Source organism: Sus scrofa, chromosome 13, assembly GCF_054392235.1.
Source record: "Sus scrofa isolate SSC_HxYL_T2T_F1_AM1 chromosome 13, Sscrofa_HxYL_maternal_Yorkshire_Landrace_v2.0, whole genome shotgun sequence".
Classification (NCBI taxonomy): Eukaryota; Metazoa; Chordata; class Mammalia; order Artiodactyla; family Suidae; genus Sus; species Sus scrofa.
In genome coordinates this window covers 42,891,716-42,905,239 of record NC_139395.1, presented here as the reverse complement: position 1 = coordinate 42,905,239, position 13,524 = coordinate 42,891,716, and the positions used below count along the sequence as shown (strand labels likewise).

General features: G+C 47.3%; 1 protein-coding gene and 1 long non-coding RNA gene across 8 annotated transcripts in view; one reads left to right on the top strand and one right to left on the bottom strand.

Annotated features, from left to right (window-relative positions):
- The window catches only part of ZDHHC3 (zinc finger DHHC-type palmitoyltransferase 3), a 76,684-nt gene that overhangs the window by 21,621 nt on the left and 41,539 nt on the right, over positions 1-13,524 (top strand). For 6 of the 7 annotated variants that reach the window (XR_014822911.1, XR_014822910.1, XM_021071753.2 and 3 more), the window contains exon 2: positions 3,738-4,067. Coding sequence is in view for 4 of the 7 variants with exons in the window: in XM_021071753.2 (XP_020927412.1) it covers positions 3,762-4,067 (306 nt within the window). In the remaining 3 variants the exon portion in view is untranslated. Of the gene's footprint in view, positions 1-3,737; positions 4,072-13,524 lie in introns of all 7 variants that reach the window. The other variant, XM_084988019.1, reaches the window with a different exon arrangement.
- Positions 9,033-13,303, bottom strand: LOC146397288 (uncharacterized). The gene is made up of 2 exons (XR_014822937.1): positions 11,192-13,303; positions 9,033-11,042 (listed from the first exon to the last, which is right to left on the bottom strand). It is a non-coding gene; the product is annotated as an uncharacterized LOC146397288 (long non-coding RNA).

The following is a 13,524-nucleotide window of genomic DNA, read 5'->3' as shown; positions in this document are numbered from 1 at the left end:
CAGTGTTAACCAACTGACAAGTATCCAAGAGGATGAGGTTTTGATCCTTGGCTTTGCTCAGTGGGTTAAGGATCTGGCGTTACTGTGAGCTATGGTGTGGGTACCAGATATGGCTTGGATCTAGTATCTGTGGCTGTGGTGTAGGCTACAGTGGCTATAGCTCTGATGCGACCCGCTCGCCTAGGAACTTCCATATGCCGTGGGTGTGGCCCTAAAAAGAAAAAAAAAAAAACCCATAAAATAAACCTTGGTAGAATTGAAGAGAATTAAGGCCTTACTCTGGATTAGGCTTTGTCTTAAGGGAATGTTATGGGTAGTTTGATCTCTCCAGCCCACTAAAACTTTCTCCATGTCAACAGTAAGGTTACTTAACTTTCTTATTCCTATGTTCACTGGAGTAGCACTTTTAATTTTCTTCGAGAGCTTTTCCTTTGCATTCACAACTTGGCTAGCTGTTTAATGCAAGAGGCCTAGGTTTCAAATGCACTGCAGCTTTGAAATGCATTCCTCACAAAGCGTAATCATTTCTAGCTTTTGATTTTTTTTTTTTTTTTTTTTTTTTTTTTTGTCTTTTTAGGGCCGCACCGAGGGATATGGAGGTTCCCAGGCTAGGGGTCGAATCAGAGCTGTACCTACCAGCCTACACTGAGCCATGTCTGCAACCTACACCACAGCTTACAGCAACACCAGATCCTTAACCCACTGAGCAAGGCCAGGGATTGAACCTGAATCCTCATGGATACGAGTCAGTTTCCTTTCTGCTGAGACACAATGGGAACTCCAAGCTTTTGATTTAAAGCGAGAGACTTTCACTTGAACACTTAGAGGCTATTGAGGATGGTTAATTGGCCTAATTTCAATATTGTCCTATCTCAGGGAATGGAGAGGCCCAAGGAGTGGGAGAGAGATGGGGAAGCAGCAGGGTCATGGAACAGTCAGAACAGAGAGAACATTTATCAGTTATTTTGCCGTCTTATATGGGTGTTGTTCATATTGCCCAGAAACAATTACAATTGTAAAATCAAAGAATGGCTGATCACAGATCACTGTAACAATATAATAATAATGAAAATGTTTGAAACACTGCAAGGGTTACCAAAATGTGACACAGACATGATATGATCAAATGCTGTTGGAAAAATGGCATTGGTAGACTTGCTTGATACAAGGTTGCCACAAACCTTCAATATATTAAAAGAAAAAAATCAGTCTGTGTGAGGTAAAACAAAATGAGGCATGCCTGTATTTCTTTGCCCAATGGGTCTCTCCATCACGACTCCTCAACTCTGCCACTGTAACACAAAACACGCATAGACAATATAATATGTGATCGAAGAGTATGCTGTGGTCCAGTAAAGCTGTTGGTTTAGAGCTGAAATAGCAATTGTGGGAACATAGATGACACCCATAAAATCAGTGCAGCAGCAGAAAAAACCAAGAGAATACTTGCATTTGAAAGTTGTCAGAATGTTGCCTTGATCAGATTTTTTGTTTGTTTGTTTTTGTTTTTTGGTCCTTGAGGGCCACGTTCAGGGCAAGGGGTTGCATCAGCTGTAGCTCCCAGCCTACACCACAGCCACAGCTTGATAAGTTTTTGAATCACTGTAGGATATCAGCTTTTCGTTTTTTTGGTTTTGGTTGTACAGAGTTTAGCATTTTAGAATTGACTGGGCATAGATTGGGTCCCAGATGTTTTCAAAATCCTGCTGACCTTCTCTTTGGTGCCTCAGAAGGTGTCTCTGCATCTTTTAATGCCTCTAGGCTGTCCCTGGATGCGCTAACTGCCACTCTTTTGTGAAGAGCCCAAGATTGCTTTATTGGAAAAATGTGGTTGCATATGATCGTTGTTCTGAGTATTTGTGGAGTCGATGTTCCTTTGGACAAGCACACAGTACACATTTAACTGCCTTTCAGCCATTAATTCTCTGCCACTCTGGGAGGGGAGACCCTGGCCTTATTCTTTCATTAGTAGTCTGTGCAATTTTTGACTCTAGAATGTCTGTCATTTGAATGGTGTTTACTGTTCTGCCCTCTCAGCTTTTTGGACACGTCCTTACCTTTTATGACTATACTGTATTCTCTCCAGATCCTCTTTCTTTGTTAGGGATGAGGGCAACAGAGGAAGGAGGGAAATTGGGCAAAGGGTAAAGATAACCCAGTACAACCACTGAAGGCTTGCCCTTGTCCTTCAGAAAAACCCACAGAGCCAGTGCTGCCGTTGAGTGATTTCCTGTGCTGTGAAGTGACTTGAGTTCTCACAAAACTGAGATGTCTCTTGCCTGCACTGTAGACTGTGCTCCAAGTGGTCTTCCACAGCACCTACTGTGGCAGAGAACTGGAGCCATCACTCATCATTCTGAGAAACCTGGTTGGTGGAGCAACAGGCCACAGAGCTAGAAGAGAGGAATCTGGACTTGCTGTGTCTTGCAGCACGTGCCGTGGACCAATAGACTTCAGTATCGAGTCTAGATACTTCTTTGCTGTCTCCAGAGACTCAGCTGCAGCTGTGAAGAAAGGGCACCTTACTTGGCACTTGATTGTGAAGGGAAGGACATGTTTCTTAGAAGACATGCATGCCATCTCTGATGGGTACAGGGTCTTATAGTCGACAGCACGCCTTGACCCTCACACCAAGCCTGTGAGAAGGGTCCTGGGGCTGGAATATGGGTGCTCTCATAGGTCAGGAGACCAAAACTCAGACAGGTGGTGGAGAAACACCTTTGGACTTGTTAGCCAGCATTCCGCCACTTAGCCCCTCACCCACAAGGAGAGCAGAACTCAGAGAGTCTCTCATCTCTCGAAAATAAACCATTTGGCCATAGGGCTAAAAAGCCTGGCTTGTTTCAAGAGCATTCCCCACGCTAGTGAGTGTTTTCTCTTTATTATTGCCTAATGCAGTGCAGTAAGTTAGAATGTCTTCATGGTTTCATCTTTTTTTTTTTTTTTGTCTTTTTTTTGTTGTTGTTGTTGTTGCTATTTCTTGGGCCGCTCCCACGGCATATGGAGATTCCCAGGCTAGGGGTCGAATCGGAGCTGTAGCCACTGGCCTACGCCAGAGCCACAGCAACGCAGGATCCGAGCCGTGTCTGCAACCTACACCACAGCTCACGGCAACGCCGGATCGTTAACCCACTGAGCAAGGGCAGGGACTGAACCCGCAACCTCATGGTTCCTAGTCGGATTCGTTAACCACTGCGCCACGACGGGAACTCCTGTGGTTTCATCTTAATCGTAGTCCTAAGTGACCAATGCTTTCCTCCTGCTCGTCCCTGTTAACCCCTAACAGTCTCAACATCATTCTCAAAGTTCATCCACAGCGTAGAGGCCCCGTGTTACTGCTGAAGAATTTGGCCAGAGGGCCTAGTGCTCCTCGACCTCACTTTTTGTCTTTGAGGTCAATGTTTAAACCTATCCATTAGTCTCAGCTTCCAGTTGGTGTGCTATGTGCGTGCTGTTCCTCGGCTGACCTTGGGTGAGGCATTTGCCCGTTGAAGCCTCCCTTTTCATTCTGTGTCACGTGAAGGCTTTGGGCAAGGGGGCCCTGTTTCATAAAGGCTAACTTAGCTCTCAGGGGTGGGGAAGAGGACTCACATTGGAAATGAACAAAAGGTTCAGGCAGCTTTTCTGTGAGAAGTTCATGCATAGATACTCATGGCTCACTTTGGAAAGGTAATTTTCTCAAGTCTCCTGGTGACAAGACAACACCGAATTTCTGGGTTCTTTCCTCTGTCTTCCAGATGCCAGTATGGACAGAATAGCTTATGATGCTTATCCCCACCCACCACTTCCGAGACATTGAGCGGAAGCCAGAATACCTCCAGCCGGAGAAGTGCGTCCCACCTCCCCACCCCAGTCCTGTGGGAACCATGTGGTTTATCCGCGACGGCTGTGGCATTGCCTGTGCCATTGTCACCTGGTTTCTGGTCCTCTATGCGGAGTTTGTGGTCCTCTTTGTCATGCTGATTCCATCCCGAGACTACGTGTACAGCATCATCAATGGAATTGTGTTCAACCTGCTGGCCTTCTTGGCCCTGGCTTCCCACTGCCGGGCCATGCTGACGGACCCCGTGAGTATGTCTGGGCTTGTTTTGACCAGCCCACAGTCTCCTCCTCTGGCCCTGGCATGGCTGCAGCCTGCATGTGCCCCCTGACCTTGGGAATGTGGAGAATAGGAAGGCCAGGGCTGGTGTGGGAAAGTGGACTCAGGCCCTGTGAGGAGGCACCATCTGTGCCACAGCCTCCCTGTCTTGGTTGAATGATATTATCTGTACATTGGTGTCTGTGTTAATTGAGCCCACTGTGGGAGGGGTTTGGTCTGGGGGAAGCCTAGCCTCTAGTTAGAAGGGCGCGATCAGGGAGTTCCCATTGCAGCTCAGCAGGTTAAGAATTTGATGATTGGAATAGAAAGCATGCTGGGGAGTTAGGTCAGGATGGGGCTTCCCAGTGAAGGCAGGACTAGGGTTAGGTTGAGTTGAAATTCAAGCACCTCCCAAATCCTCGAACCTGTACGGAATGGCCTCGTCTGAGTGAGGCTCATCTTTTCCCAAAAAGCTGGATAAGTGTGTTTCAGGCCGCAGCAAGTGTCTCTTGTCGAAGATCTGTGGGGAAAGTCGTAGTGTTCTGCCTGATGACTTAGCTAAATATACCAAGCAGTGCGAGTGGCCATCAAGTGTAGCATACCCTGGTATTAAACCCTCTGCTACTGCTCATTATCTTGTATGGGAAAAGCAAGAGAGTGCGTTATTTGATAAAGACCTCCTATGGCTTAATTGTTTCAGTACGTGGGACGAGTGTGTTTAAATTAAGAAAAGGAGAGCGCTGCAGATGGCAGTGGCACTGGCCACACATATTTGGTTTCTGTGAGCCCCGGGGAAGGCGTAGTAAAGCTGCTGGGTTCTGAGCTAATTCCCTTCTCTAAGAGCTCCATTTCCACTGGTCCAGGTGGTGGATTGTTAATCTGTCCCTAGGGAAAGCAGCTTTCCTGGCTCAGTCACAAGTTAGCGACCAGCCCAGATAGCACCTCTTCTTGTGCTCGTGCTGGGGGGATCACACACACTGGTAGGCAGGGGCCTTTTGGCCCAGAGTTAGCGCCTCTCGTGGGATTGTTGAACAGCCATCACCTATAGATGATAAAGCACAGGGTTCTAAGTGTCCCGAACCACAAGGTTATAAAAGACTTTCCCCAGTGCCATTAACTTGATCATACTGGCAGCCAGTTAAGGGTTCATTCAGGGAGTTCCTGTTGTGGCTCAATGGTTAACGAATCCGACTAGGAACCATGAGGTTGCGGGTTCGATCCCTGGCCTTGCTCAGTGGGTTGGAAATCCAGCATTGCCGTGAAGTGTGGTGTAGGCCGCAGACGCAGCTCTGATCCCGCGTTGTTGTGGCTCTGGAGCAGGCTCCATATGCTGTGAGAGCAGCCCTAAAAGAGGCAAAAAGACAAAAAAAAAAAAGGAGTCATTCAGAAATTTCCATGATGCCCTTGGTATTGGGGATACAGGAGTAGAAGACATTATTTGTCTCAGCTTATAATTTAGTGTCTGCCAAGCCCCAGGCACTGTTCCTTCCCTCACAGTGCCTCTGTCTTAGAGGAGAAGACATGTGAGGCTAGCCCCATGTGATGAAGGGCTGTGGCAGAAGGAAGCTCGGGTTGCTATGGAAGAATAAGAGTTAACCAATCTAGGGAGTCCCCTGGTGGTCTAGTGGGTAGCACTCAGTGCTTTCACCTCAGCAGCCCAGGTTCGAGCCTTGGTTTGGGAACTGAGATCCCACATCAAGCCACTGCACACCACAGCCAAAAAAATAAAATGAAATCTAGGCAGGGGTAGCTGCCTAGAAGAAGTGATGCCCAAGCCAGTTCTCATCAGAGCAACGTACATGAGCAGGGAGGTGGAAGGTGGTTGGACAGGAAGACACTGACAATGTTCCAGGCAGAGAGAGCAGCACCCAGAGACTCAGGAGTGCACCAGTGGTCCAGGGAAACTTAGGAGAGTGGGTTTGGGTTGGTGGTGTGGTCAGAGTGCCAAAGGAATAGGGCAGGGGTTGGGTAATGGAGGTCATCGAGAGCCCCTGAGGTTTTAAACAAAGTAGTGATGAGATCAGATTGTCATTTTACAAGGACCACCCTGGGAGCAGTGAGGAGGAGCCCTGAGGGGTATGGGGTAAAATGAGTGCTGTGTTTATGAAGTGCCTACTGTGTGAGAGGGTCTGAGGAATGGATCGGCTGTGAACAAGGCAGACCACTGTCCCTGCCCTTTTGCCGGTCACACCTCACATAGGGCATCAGGCCATAAAGATGTGATGGAACAAGGTGATTTCAGAAAGTGAGAGGGGCTTTAAAGACAATAGAACTGTGACATGTGATCCAGGAGCTGTGGTGGTGACTTCTGAGGTGAATGGGGACTGTTTAGATGAAGGTGATCTGAGAAAGACCCTGAGGCAGTGCCACTTGAGCTGAGGCCTGAATGACAGGAAGTGGCAGGTGAGGCTCAGAGGGCAGCACCTTGCAGGCAGAGAAGAGAGGAGGCACAGAGGCCCAGAGGTAGGAGCGTGCTTGGAATGTTTGAGAAACAGAACTAAGACCAGGGTGACCAGAGCATGGTGAGCCGAGGTGAGAGGGTCTGGGAGAGGTGGAGAGCTGCAGAAGCCAGGCCAAGCAGGGCCTGTGGGCCTTGTCAGAACTCCCAGATGCAGTGGGAAGCCATCAGAGAGGCTCGATGCAACCTGATCTTTAAAAAGACCTTGCCTTGTGCATATACTGGGGGTCTGAGGTGGGGCAAGTGGAAACAGGAGGATGACAGGTATTCCAGTGGTCCATGCAAGATACAGTGGCTACTCAGACCAAGGTGGGAGCAGTGAGCCTGACGGAGAGAAGCTGTTGGATTTGGAATATATTTTATGCCACTAATTCTCAGGCCTGGCTGTACATTAGACTCTCTTGGGGAACTTTTAAAAAGCAATGATGCCTGGGCCCCACCCCAGAGATTCTACTCTAATTGGCCTGGGATGGGTCCCTGGGATCGGGATGCTTTAAAGTTCCCAGGTGTCCCTCATATTCAGTCACGTCTGAGAACTGCCATTCAGAAGAGTGGCCGAGGGGTTGGAGAGGGTGACTTCAAAGAGTCTTGGCTCAAGTAGCTAGGAGATTTGCTGGTGCCCTTCATTGAATGGGGAATCTGGGGAGAACAGATTTTGGAGGAGAAATCAAGTTCTGGCCAAAGTGTGTCTCTTTTATGTGTAAGCAGAGGTGCCAAGTGGCCAGTAGATAGCCAGTTCTGGGGCTGGGGGGGAGTCGGGATCAGAGAATGGATTGTAGAGGTTGCTGGTTTCTAGAAGTCATGTGAGTCAGGAACTGGCTGTTGGGCGGAAGGGGAAAGGAGGCTGGGTCCTGGCCTTCCTGCTGCTGTCACAGGCGTGTGACATTGTGCCCTCTCCAGGGTCTTCCTCAATCTGTCCTTACAGCTGGATTCAGGGAGAATGATTCTCACTGTTGCTCGGCTTCTGATCCCAAATGAGTGAGAGCCATAGACTATATCCTAGACACCAATCAGCTTCTCACAGCTCTGTTTTGCTGTTGGCCCCAAAGTAAACTGGGCAGAAAAAAAAGTGTCTGTCAAATGTCTACCGTTAGTAAGGGGAGCAACCCAAAGCATGTCTGTCCTACAGACCTGCCCCATCTTAGGCTCTTTGTGCCACCGCCTTCCTCTCCCAACTCCCAGCATATGACATATTAGGCAAAATCCAGAGAGCTGTGGGGCTGCAGAGGAAGGAGCTCCTGAGGTACCCCGGGCTCCCAAGGGGAGGAGTTGGGAGCCAGATCTCACTCTAAGACAGACCAATTAAAGCCTCCTTATTAGCACTGCAGGCAGAGTCTTTTTTTTTTTTTTTTTTTAAATAAGGCATCACTGTAGGATTCTAAGGAGTTCCCTAATAAGATTATAATGTTTTATATCTTGATAATTCATTTTGTGTATAAGTTTTCAGAGAAGTTTATGTCTGGAGGTTATAAATAATATGTAACAATGTATGCATTGTGTATCATTTTTGGTTAGAAAAAACTTGCATCCTAAAATTATAAACAGTGTATAGCAATATATGCATTATATATCATTTTAGTTTGTTAGTACCACTAGTAAAAAAAAAAAAATCTCTTGTGGTTTCCCGCAGTTACAGTACTACTTTCAGCTTTGCAGTTCTGATTCCAAATGTAACATCAGAACAGTTGCAAACACTACAGTTTTCTGGACCATTTAGCAGTCAAGTTTACTCCAAAGGAGTAGTAAATGCATCCACAAAGAGCTTGAGCAGAAAAAAGGAAAGAGAGCAATGTCTCGGAGGTGGACTGCCATTTGAGAAATGGAGTAAAAGAAACAGGCCTGGAAGGGGGCAGGTAGACAGAGCAGCTGTGCCTCACTGGGCAGGTGTGCTGGCCTGGAGGTGGCTGGATGAGGGCAGGAGCACGAGTGGGTGCCCTCTCCCTGCCCGCTCTTGAGGTTGTGTAATGTCATCACAAGAGCTTTTTGTGTTCCTCAAACACTTGAGATGTTGAGAGGTCTAGAGTGGTTCCACTTGCCCAGAGGAAGCAGTCTCTTGAAGACAACCTGGACTCAGAGACTCTTATCTTGGTACCCTCTCTCTCCCCCTTTCCAGTCCCAGTTTCACTACCTGTTCTGTTTGTTTTTTTGTTGTTTTTTTTTACATTTTGATTCCTCATCCTGTGAACCCCCTCAGGAATCCTGAAGGATTCCCTTTAAAATTTAGATCGGGAACAATGTCTGCCTCCCGGAAGATACTTAAAAGCTGAGAGCTTGTTTCTTTTTGTTCTGGCTGCCTGAAACCCAAAGCCAAGGGCTATAGACTTAGAGCAATTGTGTCAACCCTATGACCAGCGTTTTTTCTTTCTTCCTCCCTCCCTCTCTTCCTTCCTTCCTCCCTCCTTCCCTTCCTTCCTTCCTTCCTTCTTCCCTTCCACATATGGAAGTCCCCGGGCTAGGGGTCAGATTGGAGCAACACCACAGTAAGTGTTGCAGGCCACAGCAACCAGATCCTTAACCGACTGGGGGAGGCCAGAGATGGAACCCACATCCTCATGGACACTATGTCAGGTTCTTAACCTGCTGAGCCACAACAGGAACTCCCTTATGACCAGCTTTTGTAGTTGTTGTTGCCCCTCTTTTTTTGGACCTAATCATTTATTAACCTCCTCATAAATTGTCTCAAATCTGAGATTTGAGGAATTCCCTTGTGGCTCAGTGGGTTAATGGTCTGGGTTGTCACTTAAGCTTGGGCCACTACTGTGGCGAGGACTCAACCCCTGGCTTGGGAACTTCCACATACCCTGATCTTAGCCAAAAAACTCTGAGATTTGAGAGCAGGAGGGATATAAATGAATTCAATTTAATGACATCGTTAAGGGAAAGAAAATTCATGTGTCTGTCTACCAGTGCCCCTCCTTCCCTTTGAGTCCCACCCTGTGAACACCTTACTGTAAACAGAGCTCACATGACTGTCAGGCCAGGGAGTGGAGTTTCAGCTGTCAAAGCTCTTTGGTGGAAATGACGGGACTCCAGCATGCAGTTGGTATTTCCTTCTGGAGGCTCTCTCAGGGACCTTACTCAACACAGCTGTGTACAGAATCAGCAAGCATTTACTCGGGCCAGTACTGTGATAGCATGCTGTGAAGCCCATAGGAACGCGAGAGGAATAGCAGTGGGTCATCCTGCAGCATGCCATCTAACCTGCATGGGTGGTGGGCACAGCCATAAAAGGCCTTGTGCACTTTGCCTAGAGGTATTGGCATATTCCCTGGGTCAGGTCAGGGACTTACCTCAGGGTTCATATGAGGAGGGTGTTGCATTCTCCCTCGTGCCAGGCAGCTTCTCATACCTGCCACTGAGTAATCCATAAACACCGACTAGAAAATCTTTCTAGCTCCAGAGAGAAGAGGGTGACCAATTAGGGGAATATCTACCTCCTACCCTGCTGTGGAGGACACAGGTGGCCTTTTGGCACAGGCCTGGGGCTGGTCACCCTGTTGATGGTGGAGTTGTTAAAGCGAGAGTTCCTGCCTAAGAGCAGCAGGTGTTCACATGTCTTGATCCCATGGCCCCTGAAACAGTTTAAGAAATTTTTAGGAGTTTCCGTCGTGGCTCAGCAGTATCCATGAGGATGCAGGTTAGATCCCTGGCCTCACTCGGTGCTTTAAGGATCTGGCATTGCTGTGAGCTGTGATGCAGGTCACAGACTTGGATCCCATGTTGCAATGGCTCTGGTGTGGGCCGGCAGCTACAGCTGTGATTGGACTGCTAGCCTGGGAACTTCCATATGCCACAGGTGCAGCCCTAAAAAACACCAAAAAAAAAAATAAAGAAATAGGGAAAGAAAGAAAGAAATTTTCTTATTTGTTGCTTGAAATAAATGGAATCGTTGGCGCTTCTCTAGAATCTGTCCCCACTGCTTTCCAGGTGTGTCCTTTTTACCTCATGGTACTCTCCTGGGTTGTAATCAAAACAAGCTTTATTATCTTGGGTCTGTTTCGATCTTAATGTTTATGTAGTGATACAGTTTTTAGCAGGAGAATTGGCATCAGAGCAATTAGAAAACCTACTCAAACCACTAATAGAAATATCTGATAAATACATAAGTTGTCTTCTGATAGAGACATCGATTCTAGACTTTAGTCTGAATCCTGCCTCTGCCACTCATTAGTCATATGATCTCAGAAAGTTGCTTAATTTGTCTGCTTTAGTTGCCTCATCTAAAAAATGAGGAATATCATAGTCTGTACCTCATAGGCTATTGTCAGAATTAATTGTTAAAATACAGAAAAGCCCTTGGAACTGTGCCTGGCATATAAGCACTCAATAAATGTCTCTTGTGTCATCACTGTCACTCAGCTTGGGTTTATGGAGTACTTGCTCCATGCCAGGCCCTGGGCAAGTCACTGGGCTGCAAGTTGAAAGACGACATCCTCTGGGAATTTATAGTCTTGTAGGAGAGATCAGTGTATAGTTAAATGATAGGTGTTGTAGGACACATAGAAGCTGTGTTAGCACAATGGCTGAGTGATGGGTTCTGTCTTGAGTATAGCCTGGAGCCATTAGGAAGGAGGCAGAGAAGGGAATCCCTGAGCAGGTTTTGCTTTAGGTGCAAGGACCCCCTGCCTGACAAGTTGGAGGGGAGGTGCTGACACAGGTCCCTAGGGGCCGTAGAGGAAGACTTGGAAAGCCTTTGGAAAACTCCGGAGTGGAGCCCACAGGGTGGGACTGTCAAGGAAGGGAGGTGACACTGAAGGGTGGTGCAGGACTGGGTCTCTCCCAGCCTGCCAAGGAGCTCCGCGACTCTACCATGTGAAGGCTCTAGGGAACTGGGGAAGGCTTTTAGGCAAGGGGAATAACATGACCAGATTGACAGTTTAGAAAGTTAACTCTGGAAAATAGGGGAGAGAAAGGTAGAGGTGAGGCTGCAGAATGCAAGGGGGAGCCTGGAGGCAGGAAGACATGGGGGACTTTAGTGTCTGGGACACACAGTGGTGGGGCTCAACTAAGGCAGTGAGGGGTGTGGAGGGGAGAATGTAGGTTCAAGGTATGCCTTGGGCCACATTAACTGGGTGGAGTAGAAGAGTTGGGGGTGACTATTGATTTTCTACCCCAAGTGACAGGGTAGATTGATGTCCCATGAACAAGGGAGGGAAGAATTGAAAGGACAGTTTGGGGAGAAAATATGGGTTCAGTTCTAGCATGTTGAATTTGGAGGGTTTGGTTTATTTATATACTTATTGACATAGTTTTTGTTTGGGAGGGATTGTTTGTTTTCTTTTTTTCCTTTTTTCTTTTTTTGGCCACCCCGTGGCTTATGGAGTTCCCAGGCCAGGGATCAGATCTGAGCCACAGTGTGACCTACTGCAGCTGCGGCAACACCTGTGCCAGTCCAGGGATCAAACCTGCGTCCTGGCACTGCAGAGACGCTGCCAATCCCATCATGCCACAGCGGGAACTCCTGGTTTATTTTGTTTTAATGCTATTTGAACAACCAGGTAGAGACATCTTCATCTCCAAAAGAGGTCTGAGTTGGAGCTGGTGGTAGGGAAAGATAGTCTAGAATGCAGGATGAACAAGGAAGAGGGCTGGTGGGGGCGCCCTGGGGAACACCAGGGTGTCCAGGATGGGCGGGATCATAGGAGAGTGGGAGAAGCACAGCCCCAGAGGCAGGCGGAGACCCAGGGGCCCAGTGGAGCAGCTGTGGGAGAGAGCTACAGGGAGGGGCTGGAGGTCAGGGGGAGACGGGAGGAATGTGAGGGCTGGGAACTTACCTTTGGATTGGACCACAGGGAATTGCTTATTGACATGGTGGGCTCGGTTCTCTGGTGTGGGGGCAACAGGTACCTGAAAACCGTGAATTAAAGAGTAAGAGGTGAGCAGAGACAGTGAGTGCACACGCAGAAGCCCAGCTATGAAGGAGCAAGAATGTCTGCTAAGAACATGAAAGCAAGGCTCTGAGGTTGAAGCTGATGATCCTCCTGCATCCCCATGGGTCCAGGGATGGTAGAGAGCAAGAGAAGGAGTGTGAGGGGGTTTACCCTGGCAGCCTCACTCTCCTCTGACACAGAAAAGGAAGTGGGCATGGGTCAAGGAAGGTGCTGGAAGTTTGGGCTAGCCGCAGAGGGGAATGGAGCCATATCATGCCTCCTGCCCCCAGATTCAAACAGATTCCATTACAGGACCAAATACATGTTTTAGAAGCATATCATCATTTCTATGGGTCTATTTTTTTTTAAGTGGTTTTAGCTTACTGTTTATGAAGAGAAAAGACTGGAAAACTATACTCCAAAATGTTAACAGTACTAATCTTTGGATGATAGAATGAGCGGGTGTTTCCTTTTTAATTTTCTCTTCTCTATACATTTTTGAAAATCATGAGGAAGTGTTACTTTTGTTTTTTTTTTAAACTTAATCAATTTTATTATATTTGTAGTTGTACAACCATCATCACAACCCAAAGGAAGTGTTACTTTGGAAGAAAAAAATTGGTCTGTAAGGGTGCAATAATAATAGAAGCTTCAAGCCAAGCCTGGGAGACTTAAGAATTTGGTTGGGAGGGTGGAGGATAAGGGGGTATTTCTTAGTGCAAGCATGACAGCAGTGGCAAAAATGTCTTGGGGGTAGGGAGTCGGATCCCTTGTGACCTAGTGGTTAAGGACTCGGCATAGTTGCTTTTATGGCTTAGGTTTGATCCCTGACCCTGGAACTTCTGAACACTGTGGGTATAGCCAAAAAAAAAAAAAAAAAAAAAAGGCAAAACAAAGCAAAACCCTCTTAGCTGGGCTTCCGATTCCTTACCGTCTGTCCAGAATTGTATAGGACAAAATTCCTTACTATGACCTAATAAGTTTGTTGTTGTTTTTACTTTTAAGAGTTTATCTGAGCAAAAATTAATTCTAATCAGGCAGTGCTAACCCAGAAGTGGTTAGGAGTGTTCCACTGACAATAACCAGTGAAAAGACTAGAGAAAAAGCAGAAGAAAAGC